The sequence below is a fragment of the Cherax quadricarinatus genome, chromosome 2, assembly GCF_038502225.1.
Source record: "Cherax quadricarinatus isolate ZL_2023a chromosome 2, ASM3850222v1, whole genome shotgun sequence".
In the NCBI taxonomy this organism is placed as follows: Eukaryota; Metazoa; Arthropoda; class Malacostraca; order Decapoda; family Parastacidae; genus Cherax; species Cherax quadricarinatus.
The window spans coordinates 53,094,954-53,108,536 of record NC_091293.1 but is presented as its reverse complement, the minus strand read 5'-3'; the positions used below and the strand labels follow the sequence as shown (position 1 = coordinate 53,108,536).

Sequence of the window (13,583 nt, the reverse complement as noted above, 5' to 3'; positions counted from 1 at the left end):
TCTTTGTGTTTCCCTAAGTATCGGCGTTCTGCTTTCCATCCAACACAGCACGTGAACGATACCCAAAGAACTCGCCCGGAATCTCCCTTTCCCTTACTTTGGTCAAACTGTGTATACATAAACCATACCACGGGTGGGGTTTGAACCCGCGGGTTCAAACCCCTCCCGTCGTATGGTTTGTTTGCAATCGTGTCATTACGATTTCGTGAGTCATATATATACATACATACTACCTGGGGAAACTGCATGATAAAGTCGTGGGCGTTGGCTTCCTGAGCTGCATGCTCCACTTCCAGCATGGAGGCGCTCAGCCGGCCGTAACGGATGTTGTCGGCGATGCTGGTAGCAAATAGCACCGGTTCTTGCCCCACCACGCCTACCTGGTCACGAAGCCAACCCAGGTTCAGCGAAGTGAGGGGCCGACCGTCCAGCAGCACCTGTGTCCATACTCAACACCTCAAGACCAGATAAATGATAATTTTGTTTATTGCTAATGCTTCTTTGCATTTTCTCTCTTTCTCTCTAATTGTTACTTCTTATGCACAACACAACATGGTTAAAGTGTTTACCCAAGTACATGGCAACAAGAACAGTTTCTACACTGCCAGAGGACTCAAGTTATGCACTAGCACGTATACAATTTTCATATTTGCTGACTGACAGCTAGCCAACATATTTTTTCATTTGGAGATACCCTCTCTCTCTCTCTCTCTCTCTCTCTCTCTCTCTCTCTCTCTCTCTCTCTCTCTCTCTCTCTCTCTCTCTCTCTCTCTCTCTCTATTAAAAAATGAGGATTCAAAGATAGCCACAAATCTAATCACAAAATGTTTTATAGCTTATTCTTAATTCAGGAATAAATACATTTGTATCTTAAATATAACAACAATAACAAACATCTTAGCAATAGCACATATTAAATTATTTAAAGTACAACGAAGTCTTTAGGATTCCCGTAAGTGTATCATCTCATTTTAGAATACGCTATTCTGCAGAAAACCAATTTTTTAATGGGGTGTAAAAGCCTAGCTCGGAAGGAATAAATGAAGGTAAATCATCTGCATGTGTCAGGAGACACTTGTTTCTTGACGATTATACCAGCACCACCATGTGTAACGAAGCCAGTCGCTTTACTGTTATTACAAAAGAATACAATGTACGATATAAATCATATCAATCATAAATATCTTCGTTTCTTCTGCTTGGAAAGTGTTTTAAGAGGAATCGTTAGTTCCACATTTATTAGTAGATGAAAGTTTATGAGGTTCTAGTACTCCAATAGTAAAAGACGAAATACAAAATTGTGACAAGCGTCAATTTTTATATCTGATAAGTTTACAAAAAACGGAAAAATCGGTGTCTGATTACTTTGTGTTAGGAGCGACCAAAGGAAGAGAGTTAGTCGTCGACTCCGTTCAAAGGCGGTGTCTAGATCCCAGTGGAGGCCTATTGTTCTAGACTAGAGAATTGGATCTCCCCCTCACTTCCTTGGATTAAACTCGACTGCCTCCCATTCCCATCCCATGCACAGGTGAACTAGAAAATGTATCAAATGACGAGAGAGCCTTACGCTTCCTTTTATGGGGTCGTAAAATCTTTGCACCAGTTGGATACAAGTGGACTTGCCACAGCCTGAGGCTCCAACCAGTGCCACCGTCTGTCCAGGGTCAACCCTCAGGCTCACTCCATTCAGGATCTCCACGTCGGGCCTCGAGGGATAGTTGAAGTGCACGTCCTTAAACTCTGTCGAAGATGAATGAGAGACTGCTGGGAAGTGTTAATGTGGAGCACAAATTAAAAGGGAAGACGGATTAGAACAGAATTTATGACGTTTGAGGCGATGTTGTGGAATGTTTGCGAGTCTGGTGAATCTAGGAAGACTAACATTGAGTCATATTTCATCTCTAAGACTGTAGCAGCTTTCAAAAATAAAAAAATTGACTCTAATGGCTCCTCATGCTTCAAAGTCCTAGTAATTTATATCCATTTTTATTTAATTTTCATAATAGAGAACATCCATCAAGGCTCGATTTGTATTCACATAAAACAGTCAGAACTTCAGTGTTTTAACAGTTCAGGCGCTTCAGCGGGGAGAGCTTTGATGCTGGTAAAATGTTCTTGATCCAAGGAACTGGCACCACTCACCCCTTTCTCGGATTAAACGAGATTGCATTCTATTCTTCAGAAGCTGTATGATTTATACTTCCCCATGAATATTACTTACCGATTGTTCCTTTAACGTCAGGAGGACGGTCCCCATGAGGGCTGCTCGGGTCGATAGTTGACTGCCTCTCCACGATGCTGAAGATTGTAGCTGCTGCCCCGCGAGCTATGCCAAAGGCCTCCATGTACAGCGTTGCTTGACCCACGTTTACTGCTCCCATCAACACGCTGAAGAACACCTGCAAACATAAAAACATGTGAGTTTAGGGAAGTTTTGGAAGTTAGTGAATTAGGGAAGTTTAGAACTCGGGTACATCAAGGCAGAATAACCAATGATTTATAAAATAAACCTCTCCTGATGTGAACTGTGAACCAATTTACCATCCAAACAAATCATATTTGTAAGTGCAGTGACTCGTGACTCAGTCGGTCCTTGGGCTCACAATCAAAAGACCCAGATTCGATTCTGTGCTGGTTTTCTATACATGTAGCCCATATTAAGTGGTGTGCTTTCGCGACTTAGCTTGGATTCCAATAGAAGTATGATCGGTTCACTTCCAAAGTTCCAGTCATTGATGCAGTTATGTTTCTGAGGTGCAATACATACGCCAGTTATACATTTTACCTCAGTACATTAGTTACTGACATTTAGATTTCGTTTAAGAAAAAGTCGTATCAATTTTCTAAATATATATTTTGAAGTACGCTTTCAGATAAAAAGGAAAGTTTTTCATTTATTGTGTTACTCGTAAAAGAACACTGAAATCTGTGTCATATGTTAAGTGATCAATGTATTTTTTTCCCATTACTGTACATCAGTTCTTAGAGAGATTTATAATCTAACTCACCAAAATAATTCAACACACATTCGTTAAATGTTTTATAATTTACACTAAATGTTTACAACCTATTTTCCACACAAGCAGAAGAGACGTAAAGAAAGAACCTGTATATTTTTTTTTAGTTTTATTGTTTTTATAATAAAAAAAAGTCGAAATAGATTTATTTAATTTATCCAAAGAGGAAGATTCACTGTGATGAAATTATGAAGTAAATGCACGATGCATATCGTAAATAAATTTTGATTTCCATTTAATCATTCATTTTTTTTTATTATTATTCGCCGGTACTCTCCCGGCCCGGGTCTTTTTGAAGAGTGGTGACCCGGCCTTGGCTCCCTGTCTGGGGAGTGTCTCGAGACCTAAGTCTCCCATGGGAGGAGGTACAAGTACCCCCTCATCTTTGGGACCAAGTGTACCCCGGTCCCACAGTCCCCGCCCTCACGGGGCTCGCAGGGAGAAGCTAGGCCTCTGGTCTGCCATCTGCCCCGCCCCAAAGGGGCTCGTGGGGATGGCAGTTTTGTGAGCTGCAGGTGGTAGAAAGCTCAGGCTTAATCATTCATTTAAAATTATTTGAGTCAAAATTTTCGAATGGCTTCAGTATTTAAAGGCTGATGCATCTTATGTCAAAAATAATAACCAGTCTGTCCAAATTTTTCAGTGAAATATTTTTGTTTTTGTTTTTTTGCCTTTTTTTAATTTTTAATAATTAGTTTTTTCCCTGTCAAACTGGACTTTCTTTAAAATCTCAGAATCAATTTTTTTTCTTCCAATATTGCAAAATAAAAATTGAGAAATATTAAAAATTCGTGTTTTTAATACATTTTTAAATTTCGTGAGTTTAGTGAAGCCTTAAATACTGGAGACCATGATGGCAGAATCATCCTATTGCTAGATACTATTTTCTCGTCCCGTCTAAGACAGCTTCTGAATGCTTTGCCTAATCGGCTTCAAATTTTTAACTCTAGTTAACTATTGCTTGGGGAAGGGTTGAGGAGAAGGAATATTTACTATATGGAGCTTCGACGTTTTGAAGGGTCATCGCATGGAGAAGATCCGGGCCAGGACCCGTGCTTGCGAACCTACCTGTATCGGGTCTGAAGGAACCGTCGCTCTCAGAGCGTCGGGACACTACCAAGAATTCTTATTATCAGGCGGTTAGAAGAGTTGACGAACCCGTCTCTCTCAGGAACTCTTAACTCTGGAAGGAATACTTACTATCAGAAGGTTTGACGGATTGAAGGAACCGTTGCCCTCAGGAGGTCTGGCATCTAGGATGAGACCAGTGCCGTAGTAGAAGGCTAGGGAGTAAGCGGCGTAGATAAGAAACCAAACCAAGCCCATCCCGGCTCCAGACACCAGACCTCTCTTTTGACCCGCCTTCAGCGCGTGCACCAGGTTACTCTCATATCTTGATAAAGGAGGAGAGTAAATCGGTGATTCAGGGACCGTTGAAGAACAGGAATTCAGGATTTTGTAAACGTCTTTGGTAAAACCTCTAAAATGTTTTAGCCCGGGCGCGCTTGAGGGTCACTAAACAATCCTTTGACAGGAGGAATGAGCAACACAAGACGTTAACAGGCTGACAAACAACGACGCTAATTTAATGACTTTACAAGAGTATTATTATTATAATCATGGGGAGCGCTAAACCCGTAAGATTATACAGCGCATGTGGGGGGAATGGAAGGCATTCAGGCTCATTTCAGTGAACAGGAGCACAGATCCAATTCCCTTGATCAAGAGCCCCTCACCAGGGTCAAAGAACCTCCCTTGAGGGGGTTTACGCGAGTAACAATCAGTCACCAGACTATTATAGTCGGTGCGAGACTGATAATGTGACATAAAAATCCATTTTCTATGATGTACCGTCAAGGTTAAGGTTAAACATGAGGGAACAAAAATATTTAAAGCCCCTTTTACGCAGAAAATAATAATATAGACTTAGTGTTAGTTTATGTCGTTAGGAAAGGAAGAGAAATCTAATTATTTATTTGTTGGGATTCTTTAAGCTATTTCTGGTGCAAGAATATATGAGAAAAGTTTATAATTGGTTAAACATAAACTTTAAGGAGTTTAGCCACAAAGTTGTTAATACCAACATTATGCATCAAGACATCGACACCATGCCCAGCCTTTCTAGGGTAGGGTAGGTGCCTGAGCCCGAGCTTTTAGCTCATCAGACTGTCATTCCCATTTGCCCCCTTGGGGCGGGGATGGCAGACCAGAGAGGCCTAGCTTGTGGCTAGGCCTGGGGACAGTTGGTCCCAAAGATGAGGAGGTACTTGTGCCTCCTCCCATGGGAGACTTAGGTCTCATACACTCCCTAAAGAGGGAGCCAAGGCCGGGCCACCACTTGGAAAAGGCCCGGGCCGGGAGAATACCGGCGAATCTTAAATAATAATATGCATCAAGACATCAACACAATGCCTAGCCCTTCTAGGGTAGGGTAGGTGCCTGAGCCGGAGCTTGCAGCTCACAAGCCTGTCATTCCCATTAGCCCCCTTGGGGCGGGGATGGCAGACCAGAGAGGCCTAGCTTGTGGCTAGGTCTGGGGACAGTTGGTCCCAAAGATGAGGGGATACTTGTACCTCCTCCCATGGTAGACTTAGGTCTCAGACACTCACAAGACAGGGAGCCAAGGCCAGGCCACCACTTGGAAAAGGCCCGGGCCGGGAGAATACCGGCGAATCTTTAATAATAATAATAATAAATATGCATCAAGACACTCCTTGCACTCAACACGATCTTCAACTCAGTAATCACAACTGAAAGTGACACAAACATACTAACTCTTTAATTAATTATGAGGGAAATTATCTACAGGAGGTTTACAGGGTATTACCTGAATTATTACCTGCAAGTAATTTGGGTGAGGTAAGTGGGACTTAGTCACAGTAGGTCACCAAACTGTAACTCCCTCGATGCCCACTCCCTACCACTCTCACAAAAAAAGCTAGACATAACATTAAATTAATAATTACAATATTAAACATTAATACCAATAATGATAAATTATGAAATAATGTGGACTGTATATGATTTTAGTACCTGAATGTTAGAAATGGTTAATTGTAATATTTTTGCAGAGACTAGGGAAGGTTTTTTCCTAATCATATCTTTAGAACAATAAATTTTATACACATTAGCTTACCTTTTGTCACAGGAAGACACTTAATGCTGATGGAACACACCCTAACATTATCCTAACAGCTAGAATTTATGATGGCCAGCTCAAAAACTACTGTACATTATGAGTAAGCATCACTTAACTAAGATGGGCTCCTTGGAAGAATTGGTGTCCTCTATTTTTCCGTCCTTGTTGCGAATTGTAAGGGTTTTCCACACTATTTAACCCAATTCTTCAGCAGGAACGTGTCAGCATTTTCTAAATTACAGACTTAGGCCGATATACACCAACTGAGCTTCGAAGACGCCTGATTACACTGCACAATTCAGATTCAGACCAGTATTCACACATTAAATTCATTATGGCGTCTCTCCTGTCTGCGTCACTCAGCAGCTGTTCTACTTCCCCCATCTCACACGAAATTTCTCGAAAGGATCAAATCAGCATCACATTTTATTACGCAATTTTTGTATCATTATTATTCAAATTTACACATGCTGAACTTAGGAAAATTCAAAATTTTCCACAAACTCTACAAAATTTATTTATAGGATCTTAAAGTAAGGTAATAATTAATCAGCAAAATTTAGTAATTTTGGTAAGTTGAAATACCTAAAGAAACAGAGTAACCCGGTCACATTAACCCGGTCAGACAAACTATCAGTTAAAATCTTACAAGACAATACATTCTAAAGCAACTAACAATAATATTTCATAAATAACTAGAAAGAAGTAAGCAAGAAAATGTTACTCCAACATTAAGAGAGACAAACTAGGCTTCACACTACCGCGTTATTCATAAGGTAAACTAATGAAAAATATCAAATTTTAAATGTTCCGAAACACAACTTATTAAACAACAATTAATATGGATTTCGTAATAAATTTCTGCCTAATGACTTTATTAGAATTCCTTAATATATTTTAAAAATTTGTGAACTGAAATATCTCCATTCTTCTAGTATACCTAGTTCACTAGGAGTCATTCTTCTAGTATACCTAGTTCACTAGGAGTCATTCTTCTAATATATCTAGTTCTCTGGGAATAATTCTGCTAGTATACCTAGTTCTCTAGGAACCATTCTTCTAGTATACCTAGTTCTCTAGGAATCATTCTTCTAGTATACCTAGTTCTCTAGGAATCATTCTTCTAGTATACCTAGTTCTCTACGAACCATTCTTCTAGTATACCTAGTTCTCCAGAAACCATTCTTCTAGTATACTTAGTTGTCTATGAACCAATCTTCTAGTATACCTAGTTCTCTAGGAATCATTCTTCTAGTATACCTAGTTCTCTAGGAATCATTCTTCTAGTATACCTAGTTCTCTAGGAATCATTCTTCTAGCATACCTAGTTCTCTAGGAACCATTCTTCTAGTATACCTAGTTCTCCAGAAACCATTCTTCTAGTATACTTAGTTCTCTAGGAACCATTCTTCTAGTATACCTAGTTCTCTAGAAACCATTCTTCTAGTATACTTAGTTCTCTAGGAACCATTTCTAGTATACCTAGTTCTCTAGGAACCATTCTTCTAGTATACTTAGTTCTCTAGGAACCATTCTTCTAGTATAGTTCTCTAGGAATCATTCTTCTAGTATACCTAGTTCTCTAGGAACCATTCTTCTAGCATATCTAGTTCAGTAGGAACAATTCTTCTAGTATACCTAGTTCTCCAGGAACCATTCTTCTAGTATACTTAGTTCTCTAGGAATCATTCTTCTAGTATACCTAGTTCTCTAGGAATCATTCTTCTAGTATACCTAATTCTCCAGGAACCATTCTTCTAGTATACTTAGTTCTCTAGGAACCATTCTTCTAGTATACCTAGTTCTCTAGGAACCATTCTTCTAGTATACTTAGTTCTCTAGGAACCATTCTTCTAGTATACCTAGTTCTCCAGGAACCATTCTTCTAGTATACTTAGTTCTCTAGGAATCATTCTTCTAGTATACCTAGTTCTCTAGGAATCATTCTTCTAGTATACCTAGTTCTCCAGGAACCATTCTTCTAGTATACTTAGTTCTCTAGGAACCATTCTTCTAGTATACCTAGTTCTCCAGGAACCATTCTTCTAGTATACTTAGTTCTCTAGGAACCATTCTTCTAGTATACCTAGTTCTCTAGGAACCATTCTTCTAGTATACTTAGTTCTCTAGGAACCATTCTTCTAGTATACCTAGTTCTCCAGGAACCATTCTTCTAGTATACTTAGTTCTCTAGAAACCATTCTTCTAGTATATCTAGTTCTCCAGGAACCATTCTTCTAGTATATCTAGTTCTCTAGGAACCATTCTTCTAGTACATCTAGTTCTCTAGGAACCATTCTTCTAGCATACCTAGTTCTCCAGGAACCATTCTTCTAGTATACTTAGTTCTCTAGGAACCATTCTTCTAGTATATCTAGTTCTCCAGGAACCATTCTTCTAGTATATCTAGTTCTCTAGGAACCATTCTTCTAGTATATCTAGTTCTCTAGGAACCATTCTTCTAGCATACCTAGTTCTCCAAGAACCATTCTTCTAGTACATCTAGTTCTCTAGGAACCATTCTTCTAGTATATCTAGTTCTCTAGGAACCATTCTTCTAGCATACCTAGTTCTCCAGGAACCATTCTTCTAGTATACTTAGTTCTCTAGGAACCATTCTTCTAGTATACCTAGTTCTCTAGGAACCATTCTTCTAGTATACCTAGTTCTCTAGGAACCATTCTTCTAGTATACCTGGTTCTCTAGGAACCATTCTTCTAGTATACTTAGTTCTCAAGGAACCATTCTTCTAGTATACTTAGTTCTCTAGGAACCATTCTTCTAGTATACCTAGTTCTCTAGGAACCATTCTTCTAGTATACCTGGTTCTCTAGGAACCATTCTTCTAGTATACTTAGTTCTCCAGGAACCATTCTTCTAGTATACTTAGTTCTCTAGGAACCATTCTTCTAGTATACTTAGCTCTCTAGGAAACATTCTTCTAGCATATCTAGTTCTCCAGGAACCATTCTTCTAGTATACTTAGTTCTCTAGGAACCATTCTTCTAGTATACTTAGTTCTCTAGGAACCATTCTTCTAGTATATCTAGTTCCCTAGGAACCATTCTTCTAGTATACCTAGTTCTCTAGAAACCATTCTTCTAGTATACTTAGTTCTCTAGGAACCATTCTTCTAGTATACCTAGTTCTCCAGGAACCATTCTTCTAGTATACTTAGTTCTCTAGGAACCATTCTTCTAGTATATCTAGTTCTCCAGGAACCATTCTTCTAGTATACCTAGATCTCTAGGAACCATTCTTCTAGTATATCTAGTTCTCCAGGAACCATTCTTCTTGCATACCTAGTTCTCTAGGAACCATTCTTCTAGTATACTTAGTTCTCTAGGAACCATTCTTCTAGTATACCTAGTTCTCCAGGAACCATTCTTCTAGTATACCTAGTTCTCTAGGAACCATTCTTCTAGTATACCAAGTTCTCCAGGAACCATTCTTCTAGCATACCTAGTTCTGCAGGAACCATTCTTCTAGTATACTTAGTTCTCTAGCAACCATTCTTCTAGTATACCTAGTTCTACAGGAACCATTCTTCTAGCATATCTAGTTCTCCAGGAACCATTCATCTAGTATATCTAGTTCTCCAGGAACCATTCTTCTAGTATATCTAGTTCTCCAGGAACCATTCTTCAAGTATATCTAGTTCTCCAGGAACCATTCTTCTAGTATACCTAGTTCTACAGGAACCATTCTTCTAGTATATCTAGTTCTCCAGGAACCATTCATCTAGTATATCTAGTTCTCCAGGAACCATTCTTCTAGTATATCTAGTTCCCCAGGAACCATTCTTCTAGTATATCTAGTTCTCCAGGAACCATTCTTCAAGTATATCTAGTTCTCCAGGAACCATTCGTCTAGTATATCTAGTCCTCTAGGAACCATTCTTCTAGTATATCTAGTTCTCCAGGAACCATTCTTCTAGTATATCTAGTTCTCCAGGAACCATTCTTCTAGTATACTCAGTTTTCTAGGAACCATTCTTCTAGCATATCTAGTTCTCCAGGAACCATTCTTCTAGTATATCTAGTTCTCCAGGAACCATTCTTCTAGTATATCTAGTTCTCTAGGAAACATTCTTCTAGCATATCTAGTTCTCCAGGAACCATTCTTCTAGTATACCTAGTTCTCCAGGAACCATTCTTCTAGTATATCTAGTTATCCAGGAACCATTCTTCTAGTATATCTAGTTCTCTAGGAACCATTCTTCTAGCATATCTAGTTCTCCAGGAACCATTATTCTAGTATACTTAGTTCTCCAGGAACCATTCTTCTAGTATACTTAGTTCTCCAGGAACCATTCTTCTAGTATACCTAGTTCTACAGGAACCATTCTTCTAGTATACCTAGTTCTACAGGAACCATTCTTCTAGCATATCTAGTTCTCCAGGAACCATTCTTCTAATATATCTAGTTCTCCTGGAACCATTCTTCTAGTATGCTTAGTTCTCTAGGAACCATTCTTTTAGCATATCTAGTTCTCCAGGAACCATTCTTCTAGTATATCTAGTTCTCCAGGAACCATTCTTCTAGTATATCTAGTTCTCCAGGAACCATTCTTCTAGTATATCTAGTTCTCTAGGAACCATTCTTCTAGCATATCTAGTTCTCCAGGAACCATTCTTCTAGTATATCTAGTTCTCCAGGAACCATTCTTCTAGTATATCTAGTTCTCTAGGAACCATTCTTCTAGTATATCTAGTTCTCCAGGAACCATTCTTCTAGCATATCTAGTTCTCCAGGCACCATTCTTCTAGTATATCTAGTTCTCCAGGAACCATTCTTCTAGTATATCTAGTTCACTAGGAATCATTCTTCTAGTATATCTAGTTCTCCAGGAACCATTCTTCTAGTATATCTAGTTCTCCAGGAACCATTCTTCTAGTATATCTAGTTCTCCAGGAACCATTCTTCTAGTATATCTAGTTCTCTAGGAACCATTCTTCTAGCATATCTAGTTCTCCAGGAACCATTCTTCTAGTATATCTAGTTCTCCAGGAAGCATTCTACTAGTATACTTAGTTCTCCAGGAACCATTCTTCTAGTATACTTAGTTCTCCAGGAACCATTCTTCTAGTATACCTAGTTCTACAGGAACCATTCTTCTAGTATACCTAGTTCTACAGGAACCATTCTTCTAGCATATCTAGTTCTCCAGGAACCATTCTTCTAGTATATCTAGTTCTCCAGGAACCATTCTCTAGTATACTTAGTTCTCTAGGAACCATTCTTCTAGCATATCTAGTTCTCCAGTAACCATTCTTCTAGTATATCTAGTTCTCCAGGAACCATTCTTCTAGTATATCTAGTTATCTAGGAACCATTCTTCTAGTATATCTAGTTCTCCAGGAACCATTCTTCTAGTATATCTAGTTCTCTAGGAACCATTCTTCTAGCATACCTAGTTCTCTAGGAACCATTCTTCTAGTATATCTAGTTCTCCAGGAACCATTCTTCTAGTATATCTAGTTCTCCAGGAACCATTCTTCTAGTATATCTAGTTCTCTAGAAACCATTCTTCTAGTATATCTAGTTCTCCAGGAACCATTCTTCTAGTATATCTAGTTCTCCAGGAACCATTCTTCTAGTATATCTAGTTCTCCAGGAACCATTCTTCTAGTATATCTAGTTCTCCAGGAACCATTCTTCTAGTATATCTAGTTCTCCAGGAACCATTCTTCTAGTATATCTAGTTCTCCAGGAACCATTCTTCTAGTATATCTAGTTCTCCAGGAACCATTCTTCTAGTATATCTAGTTCTCCAGGAACCATTCTTCTAGTATATCTAGTTCTCCAGGAACCATTCTTCTAGTATATCTAGTTCTCCAGGAACCATTCAATAAAATTAACATAACAGATAATTACTCCAAATAAATTAACATGGTATAAGAGACAAACTTCAGGTCATGCTAGATCAATATAACTAGCTCACCGATAGGAAGAGGCGTCAGAGATTAGATTTTGTTAGGATTTTTAACCCCGGTTGGTTAGCCACCCAGGATAACCCAATGAAGAAAGTGCGTCATCGAGGGACTGTCTTATTTCCGTTGTGGTCCTCAATTTTGTCCCCCAGGATACCACCCACACCCAGGCACCTACTTGCTAGGTGAACGGGACAACAGGTGTAAGGAATCACTCCCAATATTTTCACCCTTGCCGGGGATCGAACCACGGACACTCAGTGTGTGAAGCGAGAGTGTTTATTAAAATGGTATACAATACTGACATATTGTTAGGTAAGACACATGCAACAGTTAGGTATCTTTATTTCGAAACGTTTCGCCTACACAGTAGGCTTCTTCAGTCGAGTAGAGAAAAGTTGATAGAAGCGGAAGAGATGTGAAGATGATGCAATCAGTCCATCACCCTTGAAGATGTAGTTTTGAGGTGGTCAGTCCCTCAGCCTGGTGAAGATTATTGTTCCATAGTCTGGAAGTGACAGTATGGAGCCTTGTATACTGTCAGGAGGTGAGATGTAGGCCACTAGTAGAAGAAATAATGTGAAGAAGTCTACTGTGTAGGCGAAACGTTTCGAAAGATACCTAACTGTTGCATATTTGTCTTACCTAACAAGCGAGAGTGTTGACTACCAGGCCATGGGGGGTCACCCTGCGTATGATGCTGAACGAGTAACTGTCTGAGAGACTGAACGTAACAAGAGGAGTTCCGCAGGAATCGTCTTTTGGAACACTTATTCCTTTTCAAAGATTTAGCCGGTGATCTCTAAATAGAACATATAAAATAGCTTACTTCGAAGTACATAACTGTATTAAAATAGGGAGCATCTGTGACCTAATGTAGTATTCAGAAGGACCTGGATAAGTTCGAACTGTGGTCAGAAAAAAATTCAATGTGGAGGAATGTAAATTAAGGTAGTTTAGAGATACTATTGTTAAATATGAATATAAAATATTTGGGCACCATAAAGCTGAGATAAATGACTAATAAAACTTTGGAGTGGTCATTAATGATGATGGTATTAAGTGTACAAAACAATGTTTGGCAGCGAGCAAATATGTAACAGATTTTTGTATTACTTAGTGATAAATTTCGGGTATAAAAACAACAGCAGCAATATTGACATCATAACACGTTTTTTTTTTTTTCAAACCTCAGAAAATACAAATAAAGAAGCATCTTGGAATGGAAGGTAACATTCATGGTGAGGATTATTATAATATTAACGAAGAAGTGCTTAACCCGCAGTGCTAAGAAGAGAATCTGGGGAATGGGAAGTAATCTAGTTTGATCCTAGGCTGGGGAGGGTGGCTGCGATTTCCAGTATCTCGAGCCCTTCACCAATATCAAGGGTCGCCCTTACCCCCTTCCCTCTCTGTCTGAATAGTGCACAAGGAAGCGCTCTGTAGGACAGGGAGGAGCGTGAATACATCAGGCATCCCCGAGGAGAGTCCTAC

General features: G+C 39.2%; 1 protein-coding gene across 1 annotated transcript in view; it reads right to left on the bottom strand.

The window, feature by feature from the left end:
* Positions 1-13,583, bottom strand: part of LOC128684142 (ATP-dependent translocase ABCB1-like) — a 214,921-nt gene that overhangs the window by 109,588 nt on the left and 91,750 nt on the right. Inside the window, exons 10-13 of the mRNA XM_070089690.1 lie at positions 4,218-4,410; positions 2,222-2,399; positions 1,568-1,740; positions 234-437 (exon numbers count right to left, since the gene is read on the bottom strand). Coding sequence (XP_069945791.1) covers positions 234-437; positions 1,568-1,740; positions 2,222-2,399; positions 4,218-4,410 — 748 coding nt within the window. The remainder of the gene's footprint in view (positions 1-233; positions 438-1,567; positions 1,741-2,221; positions 2,400-4,217; positions 4,411-13,583) is intronic.